Source organism: Nerophis lumbriciformis, linkage group LG02 (assembly GCF_033978685.3).
Source record: "Nerophis lumbriciformis linkage group LG02, RoL_Nlum_v2.1, whole genome shotgun sequence".
NCBI lineage: Eukaryota > Metazoa > Chordata > Actinopteri > Syngnathiformes > Syngnathidae > Nerophis > Nerophis lumbriciformis.
In genome coordinates this window covers 42,893,122-42,911,574 of record NC_084549.2, presented here as the reverse complement: position 1 = coordinate 42,911,574, position 18,453 = coordinate 42,893,122, and the positions used below count along the sequence as shown (strand labels likewise).

Below are 18,453 nucleotides of genomic sequence, written 5' to 3'. Positions count from 1 at the left end.
ATATATATATGTATATATATATATATATATATATATATATATATATATATTTATATATATATAAATAAGAGAAATACTTGAATTTCAGTGTTCATTTATTTACACATATACACACACATAACACTCATCTACTCATTGTTGAGTTAAGGGTTGAATTGTCCATCCTTGTTCTATTCTCTGTCACTATTTTTCTAACCATGCTGGACACCCTCTCTGATGATGCATTCTGCTTCGTCTCCTTGTTGTGTGCGCAGTTGTGCACTGCACTCTCTAAAAGCCCTAGATGTTAATGTCACATATGCATGTACAGCAGATGGCAGTATTGCCCTGTTTAAGAGTGTCATAACATTGCTGTTTACGGCAAACAAACTGCTTTACGGTAGACGAAAACGTGACTGCTGTTGTGTGTTGTTGCGGCGCTGGGAGGACGTTAATGAAACTGCCTAACAATAAACCCACATAAGAAACTAAGAACTCGCCCTCGATCATTCTACAGTTATAACGTGATTGGGCAGGCAGGCTGTTTATATTGTGGGAAAGCGGACGTGAAAACAGGCTGTCGACACGTCACTCAGGTCCGCCTGAATTTCGGGAGATTTTCGGGAGAAAATTTGTCCCGGGAGGTTTTCGGGAGAAGCGCTGAATTTCGGGAGTCTCCCGGAAAATCCGGGAGGGTTGGCAAGTATGCATTACATTAATATTCTCACAGTCGGTATATCTAGGTCTGAATCTTCGTTTTAACAGGTCTGTGTGGAGTTTGCATGTCTACCCCACGCTTGTTTGGGTTTTTCTTCCCCTCACTTTAAAAACCCAAACAAGCATGTTAGGCTTTTCTTCCTTCATGCTTTAAAAAAATGATAACTTATTTATGTCTGTTATAGCTATTATTTTTTTCGACATTTGATTCAAGTGTAGTTTTTGCACACCTGGAGGTAAAAAAACGAAACTTAAAGATGGATTTGGCAAACTGTACTTGTAGATTTGTCCTGACAAAAGCCAGTATCTTCAACAATGGTCGTCCACTTTGAAATCAGTAAAGAAGCACTCCTAGTAATCGGAGTCTCTAATTTGTCCATACAGTAGGTGTCAATAAGAGTATGCATGTTTGTTTGTCTCTTTGTGCTTTATGACTGACTGCCAATCAGTGTTGAGCACAGGTGTCCTCCTCAAGGCCCGGGGGAGCCAGATCTGGACTGGAAATAATGTGCTCAATAACGCTAAATATAATTGTTATTTCAATTTTGTCAGAAGAAATGTACTGGATGCATTTGCAAATATTCTACACTTTATTATAGCTAATCATGAAACAAGATATTCCAAGCATTTTTTTTGCTATCAAAAAAACCTAAATATCTGCTTGTCAACTTCACATATGATTTCGAATCAAATTATTCATCAATTTGTTAGTAAAAAAAATCAGAAATGCATGGACAATTGTGAATTGATATTATGAGGTAATTATACGTTTTTATTCATTTATATTCACTGCTAAATACAGCCGTAACTGCAATGGCCCTGGTCTTGGGTGTGTACCCCAACTCTTGCCCAAAGTCGACCAGTTTACCTGGAATCCTAAACCGGACAAGTGGTATTGAAAATGAATTGATAAACCAATAAAACAAAAACAAATTAAACATCGCTCAGCACAGTTCACCAACACAGTCACCAACAGTCAATATGTCATTTAATTTTTAATGTAGTGTTATATATATAAAAAAAAATATGGTTGGCAACACTAAATTGACCTTAGTGTGAGCGTGAATGCCTGTCTATCTGTGTTGGCCCTGCGATGAGGTGGCGACTTGTTCAGTGTGTACACTGCCTTCCACCCGAGTGCAGCTGGGATTGGTTCGGGCCCACCCTGCGACCCCGAGAAGGACAAGTGGTAGAAAATGGATGGATTCAGAATTTACAAAGAGTGTTGAATAATTTTCAGTGCAACTGTATTCATTTCTAAACAGTGCCCTTAACCAAGGTACGCTCAAGATTTAAATTTCTTTGGTTACTACTGCGTTCACTAACTAGCATATTCTATCTTGTGTGTGTCACAGTGGTTCTGGAGCGTATCCCAAATGCCGTGTGTTATTTATACTGTATACAGCACTGTCCTCCAAGAGCATGCTCATGTTGCTGAAGGAATGATAAACAACTGTCAGTGTTTGTGTTGTATTTTCTCGTTAAACTCCTGACTGTGGTGTCTGTACTGTATGTGTTCCAGGTTTATCTCTGGACCACCAGGCACTTTCTTCAGTGTCTCGTATTCGTCTGATAGAAAGGGAGGAAGAGAGTCTTTCCTGTTATCTCAAAGCTTGCGACGCTGCTCTGTCATATCTGCAGGAGCTTGATAAGGTGCTTCCAAATAAATGTTGGTTCTAATTCCTAAACCAGACTCTTTAAACAACAGATTTTCACAAATAAGTTAAATTGAATTACTATCTTAGTGATGTCAACAAAATATGTGATTAGGGATAGGTACTGACACAAGTCAGGCAGTACTACACTGTAAAAACTTCTAAGTAAGATTAAATATCTCAAATAAGGGTGATATTTGCTTATTTTCTGTCTGATAAGATAATTATTCTCACTAAGCAGATTTTATGTTAGAGTATTTTACTTGTTTTAAGGGTTTTGGTCCTAAATGATCTCAGTAAGCTATTACAGCTTGTTGCTGAGATTTTATGACCTATATTGAGTAAAACATACTTGAAACTAGAATATCAACTGATGCAAAGCTGTGTCATTAACACTCACAAGTATAAAACTACTTTTTTAAAGTAATAATTTCTTACTTCAAGCATGAAAAATAAAAATCATGATGCCGAGCGCATATCATTATGTCAAGATAATGGCACTAGCATTTACTTAATTTAAGAATATTTTTCAACATATTGAGCAAAAAGGTCTCTTTTTTTTTCTACCAAGAAAAGTGCACTTGTAGTGAGAATATTCTTATTTTAAGGTATGTTTGAGTTCATTGAGGTTAGCTAATTTTACTTGTTTTGGAAAGTCTTGACAAGCCGAATTTTCTTGTTCTATTGGCAGATCATTTTGCTTAGTTCAAGTAAAATACCACAAATTTTTGTATTTTTTTCTCTTGTTTTTGAACACACACATATTTCAACACAATGCTCATAGTTTAAATACTTTGTAGGATCAACAAAAGAAAAGCCTGGCGCATACAGCTGAATGGCATAGACTACTTCCTGACTAAGGCAACACACTATAGACCAGGGCGGTGTAAAGAGAGAGTATGGACAACTCTGTTTAAAACAATCTCATAAATGATTGGTCAAAAGCCCCTCACGTGACTACAGGGCGCCATGTTGACCCCAGATAGGAGCCGCCGCGAACCGACACAGCACTTTCTCATGAGACATTTCTTTTAATTGAAGAGTTTTTTGTCGTGTAAACATGCCATGTTGTGCGGCATGAAGACGCTACTCTCGCCAAAAATGCGTAGAAACATTTTCATTGCATCGAAGAAAATTATGGAAAGTAAAGGTTAACTGGGAAAGCTAGAGTGCCATTGAATGACAAAGGTATCTTGTGCCAGATAAGCAAGCATACACACACATAGGAAATGTTGTATATCTCACTCTCAGTAACAGTGTATAAATACACTTTGCCTGACAAAACATAGCTTCAAATTTGCACGTTTTCTGCAAATATTGCAGTAAAAAGCATCAGTACACTATTCAAATATGGTGATAATAAAATAAGGAAGCCATGCATACTCGCCACAACAAAACTTATGAAAAACCAAAAGTAAAAGCATCTAGTGTTGTATTTACAAACAATACAAAGAGGCAGCCACCACAGTTGGCATGCTTCACACACAAGTCATATTTTTTCCACGAGTGTTGGTCCAAAGCTAATGAGAATTTTGGCAAAAGTAGGTTAATATGTTTTTTTGGTCGTTGTGTGTATTTTTTTTAAACATTATTGCGCCTTTATATATACTTAGTTTTACACAACCTTCTGGTCCCTTAAATGCACTTTTTTGGGAATTTTGCCTATCGTTCACAATAATGATAAATGATAAATGGGTTGTACTTGTATAGCGCTTTTCTACCTTCAAGGTACTCAAAGCGCTTTGACACTACTTCCACATTTACCCATTCACACACACATTCACACACTGATGGAGGGAGCTGCCATGCAAGGCGCTAACCAGCACCCATCAGGAGCAAGGGTGAAGTGTCTTGCTCAGGACACAACGGACATGACGAGGTTGGTACTAGGTGGGGATTGAACCAGGGACCCTCGGGTCGCGCACGGCCATTCTTCCACTGCGCCACGCCGTCATTATGAGAGACATGACGATGGATGTACTTGTCCAGGGTGTACCCCGCCTTCCGCCCAAATGCAGCTGAAATAGGCTCCAGCACCCCCCGCGACCCCGAAAGGGACAAGCGGTAGAAAATGGATGGATGGATGACGATGGATGTTTTTTTTTTTGTTTTTTTTTTTGCATTTTAAATATTAAATAAATGAGATCAAAAATCTGCTTACAATGGAGCCTATGAATGGTTATTTATTGGGTTTTATGGGCGAAATAGAGGACTTCCAATTAGCTCTGTTGTAAGCGGACTTGTATTTACGTTGTTTTACAAGTTACGATGCATTAAAAAAAGATCCATCTTTTTTCATGTCTTTCATGTTTGTGGATGATAGGCAAAAGTTCAAAAAAAGTGCAGTTCCCTTTTAACACTTCATTCATGTACACTGCTGAGTGCATCAAATACGGCCGCAAAATTGCTCCCAAATTATACTTTGACAAAAAAAAAAGAAGCATGTTTTATCGTTAGTTTATGAGCTGGAGTATGTTTAGAACTATATTTAGACTTATTATTTTGGTTTATTTTGTGATAAAAACAACGTCAGAACGACTGCAATTGCATGCTTCCAATTTCAAATGTGAAAGGTATCCATCCCTATGTAATACAGATATAAATGAACTTCTCGATCCGAAGTGTGTTATGGGAATTGATGTGCATAAAAAGATGTCAGTAAAAGGTCCCAAATGTGTTGTATTGGAAGTTTCATTTGCCATGCATTATTAATAGATTTTATGGGTCTGCAAGTGTACACAGGTATTTTGATTAAGTCGATGTTAAGGTGATAATGGCTTTATTTGCAGACCGTAACAACGCCCCACAGTAAGACAGCCAAACTCAGTCTGCTTGCTCCACCTGTGGACATGGACCTGGGTTTTTTTCTTCAGGCGGCTCTACAGAGCGCTTACCTGTGTTTGCTGCAAAGAGGGTGAGGTCTCACGCTCAAACACACACACACACACACACACACACACACACACACACACACACACACACACACACACACACACACACACACACACACACACGTTATGTTTCAGCGGTCAGCTCTGTCTAAGTTGTGTTACTCGAATCGCTTGGGGTGATGTCAAGCTTGTCTCTAATAAGGTCTAGGAGGGGGCCCCAAGTTTTATGGAAAGATGACACAGATCCTTTCTGAGAGAACCGAAGCTTCTCTAACTGGAGACACCGCAAGACATCTTGTATCCAACTGTTATGGCTCGGCGGAGACGCAAGCTTCCATTTAAAAAGAATTGTACGCCCAGCCAGCAGAGTCGTTAACGCAATGACATGACGAGCGGTTGCAGGTAAACCGTCCACCTGGGGAACGCCAAAAAGGGCAGTCAGCGGGCTGGGTGTTATTGTTCTATCGAGGGCCTGCCCAACAGTGTCGAAAATAGCCGACCAAAAACTTGAGAGTTTTGGGCACGTCCAGAACATATGCAAATGGTCAGCTGGGAATTGCCTACAGCGGTTACAAGTGTCGCTATGGTTGGGGTATATTTTAGCCAGTCTAGCATTGGTGAAATGTGCTTTATGTAATACCTTACATTGTATTAGGCCATGCCTAGCGCATATGGACGATGAATGTACCAGCCTCAAAGCCTCTCTCCACCTCCCGTCAGGTATAGGTGCTCCAAGGTCATGCTCCCATGATTCTCTGACAGGTGAAGTATTAAGTGGATTCAGAAGGCTGATTTCATTATATATGACAGATATTAAACGTCGTTGGTCAGAGTCAAAGGAGAGAAACCGATCAATTTCTGCTTCTGGGGGGCGGTTGGGAAAGTGAGGAAATTGTTTTTTAATAAAATGCCTTGTTTGGAGGTATCGAAAGAAATGAGTATTAGGCAGATTGTATCTTGTTGACAGAGAAGCGGAGGAAGAGAACACTCCATCGTGGTATAGGTCATTGAGAATTTTAAGTCCGTTAGTCGACCAAGTTCGAAACGCAGAATCAGAGCAGGCAGGGAGAAAGGCGGGATTGTTCAAAATCGGAGCACCGCTGGAAGCCTTGTGCAAGCCGTGATGTTTCCTAAATTGAGTCCAAATTTTAATGGTATTTTTAACAACTGGGTTTAGGGAGGTCCCCAATGAACATAATGGTAGCTGTGAGCAAATCACCGCGTGCAGGGAACCATTAGACGATGCCATCTCTATGTGAGCCCAAGGTGGACAGGCGGCTGGGGAGTCGCAATGGACCCAGTACAGAAGTTTATTAATATTGCAGGCCCAGAAATAATTTCTAAAGTTTGGAAGTGCTAGACCACCCTCCGCCTTAGGGAGCTGTAGAGTGGCTTTCCCAAGGCGGGCTGGCCTGTTTTGCCAAATGAAAGCAAGAAGTTGTTGATCAAGGCCAACAAAAAATTATTTGTTGAGACATATAGGGATGTGCTGAAAGAGAGATAAAAATTTCGGAAGTAAAATCATTTTTATGAGGTTAATGCGGCCAACTAGGGATAGGGGGAGGGCAGCCCACCTGGACAAGTCCGATTTACATTTGTCCAACAGTGCTTGAAAGTTTTTACGGAACAGCTCTGTGGGAGAATTCGAGACGAACACACCCAGATATTTAAATCCTTCCTCCGAGATCTTAAAGGGGAATTGTGAGCGCGGGAGTGACCTTGCCAAATTATTCACAAAAAATAGTTCGCTTTTCTGAATATTCAGTTTGTACCCTGACAAACGACCGAACTGATCCAGAATCGATAGTATATGGGGAAGCGAGGATGAGGGGTCTGAAACGAACAACAGAAGATAGTCGGCATATAGGGAGAGCTTATGAACCCGACCGAAACGAGTGACACCCTTAAATTCCTCCCAATTCTTAAGCCAAATAGCAAGCGGTTCAATGGCTATATTAAACAGCAAGGGTGAAAGTGGACATCCCTGCCGGGTCCCACGCTGGAGAGGGAAGTACGCTGAACGGATGCCGTTAGTATGTACGGAGGCAAGTGGAGTCTCGTACAGCACTCTAACCCAAGAAATACATTTAGAATCAAAACCAAATTTCTCCATAATAAAAAATAAGTAGCCCCACTCCACCCTATCGAACGCCTTCTCCGCATCCAGCGCCACCACAACCTCCGGAGTATCAGATGGTGGAGAGAGAACTATATTCAACAATCTTCTGGTATTGAAGAATGGATGCCTCCCCAGCGTGAAACCTGTCTGATAAGCCGAAATTATTGAGGGCATCACGGCTTGAAGACGTATAGAGAGAACTTTCGCCAGAATCTTGCAGTCCACGTTCAAAAGTGAGATCGGTCTGTAGCTACCACAAGAGGTAGCATCTCTGTCTTTCTTAAGAAGTAGTGAAATGGAAGCCTCTGACAAGGTCCTTGGTAAGCGGCCGGCGTTGAAGGAATCATTAAACATTCTTGCTAAAATGGGGGATAACAATAATGAGTAAGCCTTGTAAAATTCAACTGTGAAGCCATCAGGGCCGGGCGACTTTCCATTTTGCATAGATCGGATTGCCTCCTGTATCTCTGACGAGGAGATAGGTCTACCCAGCTCCCTGGCAATGTTTATATCAATGCAAGGATATGTTAATGAATCGAGGGGGTTGGGTTAAATCGTGGAGACAGGAGAGCATTCAGAAGTGTATAATTTAGTGTAAAATTCGGAAAAACACCTATTAATATCCACTGGATCGGAAGTATAACTACCATCGGGTAGTTTAATTTTGGGGATTGACCGCGATGCGCAAGCAGCCCTGGCCCGTTGAGCTAAAAGTCGGCCGGCCTTGTCTCCGTGTTCATAGAAGCATTGTTTGGATTGTCGCAGTTGTCTCTCTACTATGTGCGTCATAAGCAGGTCATGTTCTGAATGTAGCAGAATACGCTTTTTATACAGGGTTGGAGATGGACAAACAGCGTATACATTGTCGAGGTCGAGGAGTTCTTTAGCAATTTCCGTCAACCTAGCCCTCTCAGTCCTCCTCATCCTGGAAATATAAGATATCACCTGTCCTCGGATAGTAGCCTTAAGTGCTTCCCACAAAGTGCTGTTTCCGATATCAGGGGTGTCATTAAACTCAATATAGGTACGAATTTCTGTTTCAATAAAATCTTTGAACTTAATGTCTGAGAGCAGGTGTGAGCTGAACCTCCACATTATGCGGCCGGTTACACCTTGCGGAAATTTAATGTCGACTGAGATTGGCGCGTGGTCAGAGACGGCTATCGGGTGGTAGTCGCATGCATTAATACAATGCAAGAGATTGTTATCTATTAAAAAGAAATCAATACGGGAAAACGAATGGTGAACGTGCGAGAAAAATGAAAATGCCTTCCCATGTGGGTTCCTGAATCTCCAGGGATCCGAAAGTCCCACTTGGTTTGCATAAGTTGACACAGCCTCTGCTGCTTTGGATAGTGTATTTCGGGTATGGGAGGATCGATCAAGAATCGCATCCTGGACTAAGTTAAAATCCCCGCCTACGATTATGCGATGGTTGTCAACGTTGGGGATCCTAGCAAAAAGTCTTGTGAAAAAAGTGTCGTCATCCCAGTTAGGTGCATACACAGAGACTAAAATTACCGGTGTATTCTGTAACATGCCCGAAACCACAACATAGCGACCCTCTTTATCTTCTATAACGTCTGCTGGCTCAAACATAACACGCTTATGGATAATTATGGCCGAACCCCTAGCCCTAGCGGAAAATTTGGAATGGAATAAATGGCTCATCCAAGACCTCTTAATACGGAGATTTTCTGATGTCTTCAGGTGTGTTTCTTTCAGAAATATAATGTCCCCTTTAAGATGCTGCAGACGAGTTAAGACCTTACCAATTTTGACGGCGTTGTTCATGCCTTTGGTGTTCCAAGAGATGATACGCACTCCGTCACTCGTCATCCTACCAGCATCCGCCATCCACTAGACCCCAACAGTAAATCTGTCTGACACGCCTTAGACCCCACGGGGAGGGACGGGAGGGAGAGAGGGAAGGTATAGCAGCAAAAAATAACAAAGTGGTACAAAACACCCAGGTAAGAAAAAAAGAAAGAATAATAAAAAATAAAACTAAATAAAAAACTAGTAATGACATAAAGACACATTTCAACAAACCCCAACAAATTAGAATACAATTACCCTTACTACCCACCCTAAATAAGAACCTTATCTGAGCTCTCTCGGTCTTACTTAGCCTAACTTGACTAATGCTAACTTCCGGAGTCTCCTCCCTTACAGTAACAGTAATGAACTCCATAAAGCAAAATAAGAATTTAAAGTGAGCCTACATTCGCGAGACGTATCCCAACCTGAGTGTATAGTAATATAGGAAATATTAAGTTGAAATAAACAAACAAGGCATATAAACAGCGTTTGCTCAACACCAAAATGTACAGTGCATCAATAGCTTTAGTGATGTATTTTGGACCAAGGAGTGCCTCATAACATACATACGAATGACTAGATCAAATTAAAAAAAAAAAAAAAAAAATAGGATGCATAATCAAAATGTGTTACGTCACGACCATCCATGTTGGAAAATTATGTGTTAGCCAGTGTGTAAATTGCAACACTCAAACATTGCTTCCTATTATGAGCACACATCTAAAGTGGTGGTTAGTGCATAGAACAGCAAAACAAACGAAGGCCCACAGTGTCCACAATGAATGCAAAGTTGTCATAAATCAGGCCTCTAGAAAAGTTGAACTTACAGTTTTTATTCCAGGGGCTGCACAGTCAAGGTGCAAATTGTTGTCAAGTACAGCCGTTTTGTAGGGGTAAAAAGTCGTCCAAACCCGTCAGGTATCTTGTGTGCGGATTGATGTCAAGAAGTCCTTGGCCTCTATATGTTTACAGCTTTTTATAGATAGTCAGGTTATTGTTTGTTGTCAGAAACTTTGGGTTTTTAGGAAGTTAGACATAGAAAACCAAAGTATGCACCACTGCTGATGTTTGTCAAAGTAAAAATGCTGTAACATTTTTTTGTCAGCAGGTGTCAGTATTACTCTTTGACTCACAAAAGCCAGCCAGGTTAAAATGATAAATGTCCCAATGGACTGAATTACAAAGTGAAAATGCATAAAGCAAGTGTCAAAAGAGTGTAAAGAGTTGTTTAGTAGACTTTAGTTTATCAAGATCCCTATTAGCTGCAGCTATTCTTCTCGAGGTCCAGCAAAAATATACATCCCAAAAGAAAAAACATAAAAACACCTTATCCAGCAAAAAAACTAACAAATCAACAAAAAAACAATTGCATTTATTAAATAAAACCAAACATTGTTGCCTTTAAGCATCATATTATATCAGTATACTACATGCACAAGTCTTGATTTACATATATATATGTATATATCTATCTATATATACATATGTATAGATCTATATATACATATGTATATACACATCTATCTATCTATATATACATATATAAGTATAAATATATATGTATACATATGTGTATATATATATATATATATATATACACACAAGTATGTATACATATTTACATATATATGTGTATATATATATATATATATATATATATATATGTATACTTGTGTATATATATATACAAATATGTATGTGTATATATGTATATATATACAAACCCCGTTTCCATATGAGTTGGGAAATTGTGTTAGATGTAAATATAAACGGAATACAATAATTTGCAAATAATTTTCAACCCATATTCAGTTGAATATGCTACAAAGACAACATATTTGATGTTCAAACTGATAAACATTTTTTTTGCAAATAGTCATTAACTTTAGAATTTGATGCCAGCAACACGTGACAAAGAAGTTGGGAAAGGTGGCTATAAATACTGATAAAGTTGAGAAAAGCTCATCAAACACTTATTTGGAACATTCCACAGGTGAACAGGCAAATTGGGAACAGGTGGGTGCCATGATTGGGTATAAAAGTAGATTCCATGAAATGCTCAGTCATTCACAAACAAGGATGGGGCGAGGGTCACCACTTTGCCAACAAATGCGTGAGCAAATTGTTGAACAGTTTAAGAAAAAACTTTCTCAACCAGCTATTGCAAGGAATTTAGGGATTTTACCATCTACGGTCCGTAGTATCATCAAAGGGTTCAGAGAATCTGGAGAAATCACTGCACGTAAGCAGCTAAGCCTGTGACCTTCGATCCCTCAGGCTGTACATAAACAAGCGACATCAGTGTGTAAAGGATATCACCACATGGGCTCAGGAACACTTCAGAAACCCACTGTCAGTAACTACAGTTGGTCACTACATCTGTAAGTGCAAGTTAAAACTCTCCTATGCAAGGCGAAAACCGTTTAACAACAACACCCAGAAACGCCGTCGGCTTCGCTGGGCCTGAGCTCATCTAAGATGGACTTATACAAAGTGGAAAAGTGTTCTGTGGTCTGACGAGTCCACATTTCAAATTGTTTTTGGAAACTGTGGACGTCGTGTCCTCCGGATCAAAGAGGAAAAGAACCATCCGGATTGTTATAGGCGCAAAGTTGAAAAGCCAGCATCTGTGATGGTATGGGGGTGAATGGGGGTCAAGACGGCTCAGAAGATCATCGGCCGCCCTCTCCCCTCTCTGACGGACATCTACACCTCCCGCTGCCTCAACAGAGCCAGTGCCATCATCAAAGACAGCACCCACCCTGGCTCTGACCTGTTCCACCTGCTGCCCTCTGGGAAGCGCTACAGGTGCATTAAAACCAAAACAAACAGGCTAAAGAACAGCTTCTTCCCCAGGGCCATAACCATCCTGAACGGACTGCCCCATTGTCCCTCATAACTGCCTTCTCTTCGGTGCAATAACCCATTCCACCAACAACCCTGTTTTTGTTTTGTTTTTTCATGTATATATTCATTTCACACCATATTCATTGCACTTCTACATTTCTAAATTTTTATATATTTGCACATTGTTTTTCTAGCGTGCACACATCGCACTGTATGGAATGGCCTCAATCTCGTTACCTTGCGTAATGACAATAAAGCTGATTCTGATTCTGATTCTGATTCTGAATTAGTGCCCAAGACATGGGTAACTTACACATCTGTGAAGGCGCCATTAATGCTGAAAGGTACATACAGGTTTTGGAGCAACATATGTTGCCATCCAAGCAATGTTACCATGGACGCCCCTGCTTATTTCAACAAGACAATGCCAAGCCACGTGTTACATCAACGTGGCTTCATAGTAAAAGAGTGCGGGTACTAGACTGGCCTGCCTGTAGTTTAGACCTGTCTCCCATTGAAAATGTGTGGCGCATTATGAAGCCTAAAATACCACAACGGAGACCCCTGGACTGTTGAACAACTTAAGCTGTACATCAAGCAAGAATGGGAAAGAATTCCACCTGAGAAGCTTAAAAAATATGTTTCCTCAGTTCCCAAACGTTTACTGATTGTTGTTAAAAGGAAAGGCCATGTAACACAGTGGTGAACATGCCCTTTCCCAACTACTTTGGCACGTGTTGCAGCCATGAAATTCTAAGTAAATTATTATTTGCAAAAAAAAATAAAGTTTATGAGTTTGAACATCAAATATCTTGTCTTTGTAGTGCATTCAATTGAATATGGGTTGAAAAGGATTTGCAAATCAATGTATTCTGTTTATATTTACATCCAACACAATTTCCCAAGTCATATGGAAACGGGGTTTGTATATATATATATATATATATATATATATATATATATATATATATATATATATATATATATATATAAAAATATATATATATATACACAAATATGTATCTGTGTATATATATATATATATATATATATATATATAAATATATATATATATATACAAATATGTATATGTATATATATATGTGCATATATATATATATATACAAATATGTATGTGTGTGTGTGTGTGTGTGTGTGTATATATATATATATATATATATATATATACACACACACACACACACATACATATTTGTGTATATATATATATATATATATATATATATATATTTCTATATATATACATATTTCTATATATATATACAAATATGTATGTGTATATATATATGTACACATACATATGCACACACATACACATTTACTTTACAATTACTGTCTATACATATGTATGCACATATATTTACATTTTACATATTGAATCTATATCTTAAATCTTAGCCTATTTTAGCTTCTCATTTCAATAAACCACATATGTTATTATATATACATCAAGAAACATACACATAAATATATTATTTTATGTACTATTACTGTTAAGAAATGTTATTGTCAAATAGAGTTTTAATTGTTTAGGTACTGTATATCCCTGATCTAATGAACTAAATGTGTAACATTGGATGGGTTTGTATGGAGAGAGGGTATAAATGTTGTTCTATTATTATTCTTTGATATTCTTTTTGGTATTCATGATTTTAGAATATAGACATAATACAGATAAATGTCTACTTTGTGTGTTTGTTAGTCATTTGGCGCAGGGTGCTCACCAGCTGCGTCGTGTGATGAGGGTGGTAGAGTCACGAGCGTCTCAGGGTTTCAGGAAGGTGAGCCGAAACACTTACCAATACAAAGTAGTTTAAGGCCTGGATTTGAATGTACATTTTGCTGACATATACACAAAAATAATAACATTAAACTCCGTAGCTTTTTACATAAAAACTATGAATTGACAGATTGTCTCTTATACAACTTTAAGCACTAATACTTTCTTGTTGCATCTCAGGCTGCAGCAAGAAAACTAGCAGAGGTCCTGCTGAGCTCAGTGAGTGACGACAGCTACTGGCCTCCCCTGGGCCCCCCACCCACCGCCTGGCTCCGTAGAGAGGGAGCCGCCACCTCAAAAGAAGCACTCTACCCTACCTTCAAACCACCACAACGTTACAGCACTGACAGGTTTTCTTACATTTCACTGCCTGTAATACAAAAGAGCGATGCGGGAAAAAGATAGGCGTGGTAGGAAAGTTTAATGACCATGATGGCAGACTGATTGCAGGTGTGCACAGGTGACTCTGCCCCAGAAGCACCAAACAAGGGCACTACCACATAGGTGGACTGTCACATGAAATTTTATACTTTGCAAACTCGGGAGCAAAGATCCCTAATCCCTTGTCATTTGAGGATTGGAATGATACCACAGGTAGAATTTCTAGTTCAATGTTCCTCACTGAAGCGAGAGAACAAGCTACTTAACAAACAAGAATTCAATATGGTGCATCTTTAAACATCTAAAATCATGCACAAAGCAAACATGAGCATACATTTTTTTCAACAAGTGAAGAAAAACATAACACTAGAAACCGCAATCATATCAGTGTGTAGTAAAACTATGGAACTGATGGAGCAAGGAATGCAAACAATGTTTTCAAATTTACACCACAGTGTTTGATATTGTTTATCCTACATTTAATACATTCAACATTATTCAATATAGGGCTGCAACAATTAATCAATTTGTTATTTCTGTTAATGCACACATGTTAAAGTGCAATTTTAGTGTTGTTCATGTGCGAAATCGTTGTTTATTTAAACTATTTTACCTAAAATACGCACCAAGACTATAAATCGTGTTTTATCAAAATTCTCGATTCATTGAACAAACGAATTACTCAAATAATTGATAGTTGCAGCCCTAATTCAATTAAGTCTAATTTATTAAATGTAATTATTGTACGATTTTTTTCTTTTAGTTTTTGACTCCTGTATTTTTTATTTTCATTACTTAATAAGTTATCTCCTAACTGTATTACACATTCTTTATTATTTATTTCTTTATTACAAAATAGCGACGTAGGAACATGTTAATATACACAAAATGGGAATAGATGAGTGAATGCTGAGGCACAAAAAAAGGTCAAATTGAATAAGATCTGCTTCTTCCTACTACCTTCTGTACATGTTGAATTATGCAAGTGTGTTTGTTAAGCATGTTTGAAATAAACTAAAACGATTGGGCTCTGCAATTGAGTGGCAGCCAGCACAGGGTGTAAAATAAGATGAGAGTTAGAACATTTTTATTTTAATGAATTACACTTTTGTGGATGAGTTTTTGACTGGACCAAAGCAGTAACTAGAAAGTCTCCACAAGCTACTTTTGCATTCGGACACAAAACGGTAACACTATTCATCCCTTTGTCCTTCTCTTTGCAGGAACCTCTCAGTTGTTGCTCACACCATGTGAGCCATAATCATTAGACCTGGAAGTGTAAAAGTTTACCATATTCACAGCCTCATATGTATCTTGGTTATAAGGTCATGTTTTGGTATTGGAAGGTAACATACTGCTAAGCTAACAAAAATGTTACCCCAAAAAATACCATACTAGCAGAGGTCCTAACCACTTTGCTTTCATTTAATCCACTTGCTTTGTACGCTTACGACATTTTCTGAAACAGGAAACTATAATCCAATGGGTTTTCAAGATCTGGCTTCTCCTTTTTACTATTGCTAGACATGTATACCGCAGGCCAAGGCTACGCTGTTCTGTATTTGTTTACAACATAGACACATCTCTAAGTACTGTACATATCCTGTCCCTTACGCATTGTGTTCCCTAGAGGTCCTCAAAAATAAAAAATGTGATTACGAATCCATGAACCATTACATTTGTTGCCACAGCCACATAACTAATCCTGTCCTGACGTTCATAAAAAACAATGAGATTAGAGAAGGTGGATAGACTCTATTTGTCGTAAGGTGATATTGAGCTTCACTATTGTTTTTGGCCTTTGTGTTGAGTGTTACACATATTTTAAAATGATAATGATATCTGGTATTTTTTTTCCTCAGTAGGGCTGTAAAGAAAGTGATCAGCACTGCATGTGTGTGTGTATGTGTATGTACGTGCATGTGTGACAGAAATCTGAGAACATGCTGTGTAGTGATGATACTCCTAGGGTGGTCTGTGTTGGATTACACACCAGGAGAGTCTGAAAGTCGACACCCGCTGGCCAAGAAGCACACTAACTTTGAAGGCTTAAGTCAATGATACTTGTGTGTTGATAAGACAAAGACAGCCTTCCAGTAGTCTTTTGTGTTTCTTTTTTCTATACAGTTGCTTCTGTCCCCAGGACGTGGTAGAAGAAGCTGTCTTACTGCTTCTAATTACCGAGTCCATGGTGAGACATAAACACACATACTAAAATGCTTTGGCACACTTTTTAACAGCTGTGGAGATGATCCATCCTACTTTTTCCTCCTTGTCATCACACTAAATATCTTTTTGTGCAGGCCAGTGGTGATGCAGTCATCAGCCGGCAGCCAGACCAGGCCGAGGCGCGCCGGGCAACCTTGCAGGATTCGGTCTCTGTCTACGACTTGCTCACTATCGGCATGGCCAGGAGAGGGCAGTACACAATGTTGTCTGAGGTCTGTGAACACACATGCAGCACTATGCTGCAGGTCTGGGGGAGTACAGTATAGCAAATGAGAGACAGGTGTGTTAGGAAAGCAACTTCTTAAATCGTTTTAATCAGCCTGAGCTAAAGCAATTATCATGTCTCCCCCAACCTTTCTACTCCTTAACCCAATTTCACCCCACCTCTCAGCTGAGTTACACCGAACGCCTGCCTCCCTGATCTATCCTAGGTTACTCTCATAATTACAAGTTACGTACATTGTATTGTGACCCCTTCACAGTCGTAATTGTTATATTTATGTATCTGTTGCTTTTAATAATTGAATTGAATCATGCGGAGACTAAACTTCCTACCTAATGTTTAACAAACAAGCATAAAGGAGGTCCTTGGATTACATTCCTGCATTGAGTTTTAGTGTAAGTCGGAATTTGTACCAAAATCAACACCTAAATCACTCATACTGTACACAGAACACATGACAAACATATAAAAACTGTAGTAAAACAATTACGGTATACAAGAGAAAAATCCTCTTTGTCGCTCTACCTCATTTTATTGCCATAATGGGCACCTTAAATAATAAAACATCAAAAAAATCCAAAGCATACAAAATATTAACTGAAAAAATAAAAACATAAAATCATTAGTGGAACACATATGCAGACAGCAAAGGTTGAGTGTCCAGTTGCCAGATGACTGTGACTATTTTGTTGTAATTCTATTGTACTGTGTTTTTTGTGGTTGAACTGCTCAATAACCTCTTAACCAGAAGTTAATTTGGTGTTGGTTATAGTGAAACATGTTTGAAGGGTTTACATGATTAAAAACTGCGCTGATGCACACCTCTTACACGTCATCTCATAAGCACAATGAAGAATTATACATTTTTAAGTCAGACTATCATTGCAGCATACTTACACTTTGGTCAGTTGCTCACATATGTAAGATGTTTGGACTTGTTTGGACTCCGTACTGTAAGACAACATTTTTTGCGCCTTGAACGGTCAAATGAGTGTCAATAGTTTCCTATTATTTAATGAAAATTTCAGAAATACATTTTCTGCGATAGAGCTGACTGACAGCAATCAGGCTGAGCTGCACTCCCTTGCACTCCTCCTCATCCGCACACATCAATCACATCATTATGGACTGAAATAGTGCAGAGTGGGTAGTGAGTGGTGACTGACAGTCATTTCTAGGAAGAAAAATGTAGCAAAGCAAAGTACACCCAGGTTTAGCAACCCTATAAATGAGACAGAAATGACTGCATGTGTTTCAGTTTATAATACTAATAACTTTGTTGTAAGGAAATGTGAACTAATTTGATCTTATTTGACTTGTTTATGTGCGCAGAGCATGCAATATGTTGTCAGGAATATTGTCACTTGTCTGCATTAATATTTGCAGTGTCTCGAGCGAGCAATGAAGTTTTCATTCAATGAGTTCCACCTCTGGCACCAGTTGGGCTTGTCACTCATGGCGTCTGGGAAGGTGAGGTCATCAACAGCCCTTCTTACTACACTCACCATGTCGCTGCAGACATCCGCCACTCCAAACATGCAACAAATGGTTAGATAAAGGGGTTTAGGCATTGATAAATGACACAAAATAGACTTCCAAGCTACATGTGTATAATGACTCTTATTACAAGTACAACATGACCAGCCATGCACCCCTAATTTGCATGAACTGTCTTGGAATATTGATACTAGTTACACAATGGGGTAGAATATCATTGTCTCTTTGACATAACTTCAATAAAGAGGTTTATTCCTGTGACGGACAAGGCATAGATCATTTATGCTACTTCT

General features: G+C 38.9%; 1 protein-coding gene across 6 annotated transcripts in view; it reads left to right on the top strand.

Annotated features, from left to right (window-relative positions):
• ttc7a (tetratricopeptide repeat domain 7A) overlaps nt 1–18,453 on the top strand; it is a 132,806-nt gene that overhangs the window by 20,023 nt on the left and 94,330 nt on the right. For all 6 annotated transcript variants that reach the window (XR_009815472.2, XM_061963042.2, XM_061963050.2 and 3 more), the window contains 7 exons: nt 2,219–2,349; nt 5,141–5,265; nt 13,753–13,831; nt 14,011–14,180; nt 16,339–16,402; nt 16,515–16,652; nt 18,050–18,133. Coding sequence is in view for 5 of the 6 variants with exons in the window: in XM_061963042.2 (XP_061819026.1) it covers nt 2,219–2,349; nt 5,141–5,265; nt 13,753–13,831; nt 14,011–14,180; nt 16,339–16,402; nt 16,515–16,652; nt 18,050–18,133 (791 nt within the window). In the remaining variant the exon portion in view is untranslated. The remainder of the gene's footprint in view (nt 1–2,218; nt 2,350–5,140; nt 5,266–13,752; nt 13,832–14,010; nt 14,181–16,338; nt 16,403–16,514; nt 16,653–18,049; nt 18,134–18,453) is intronic.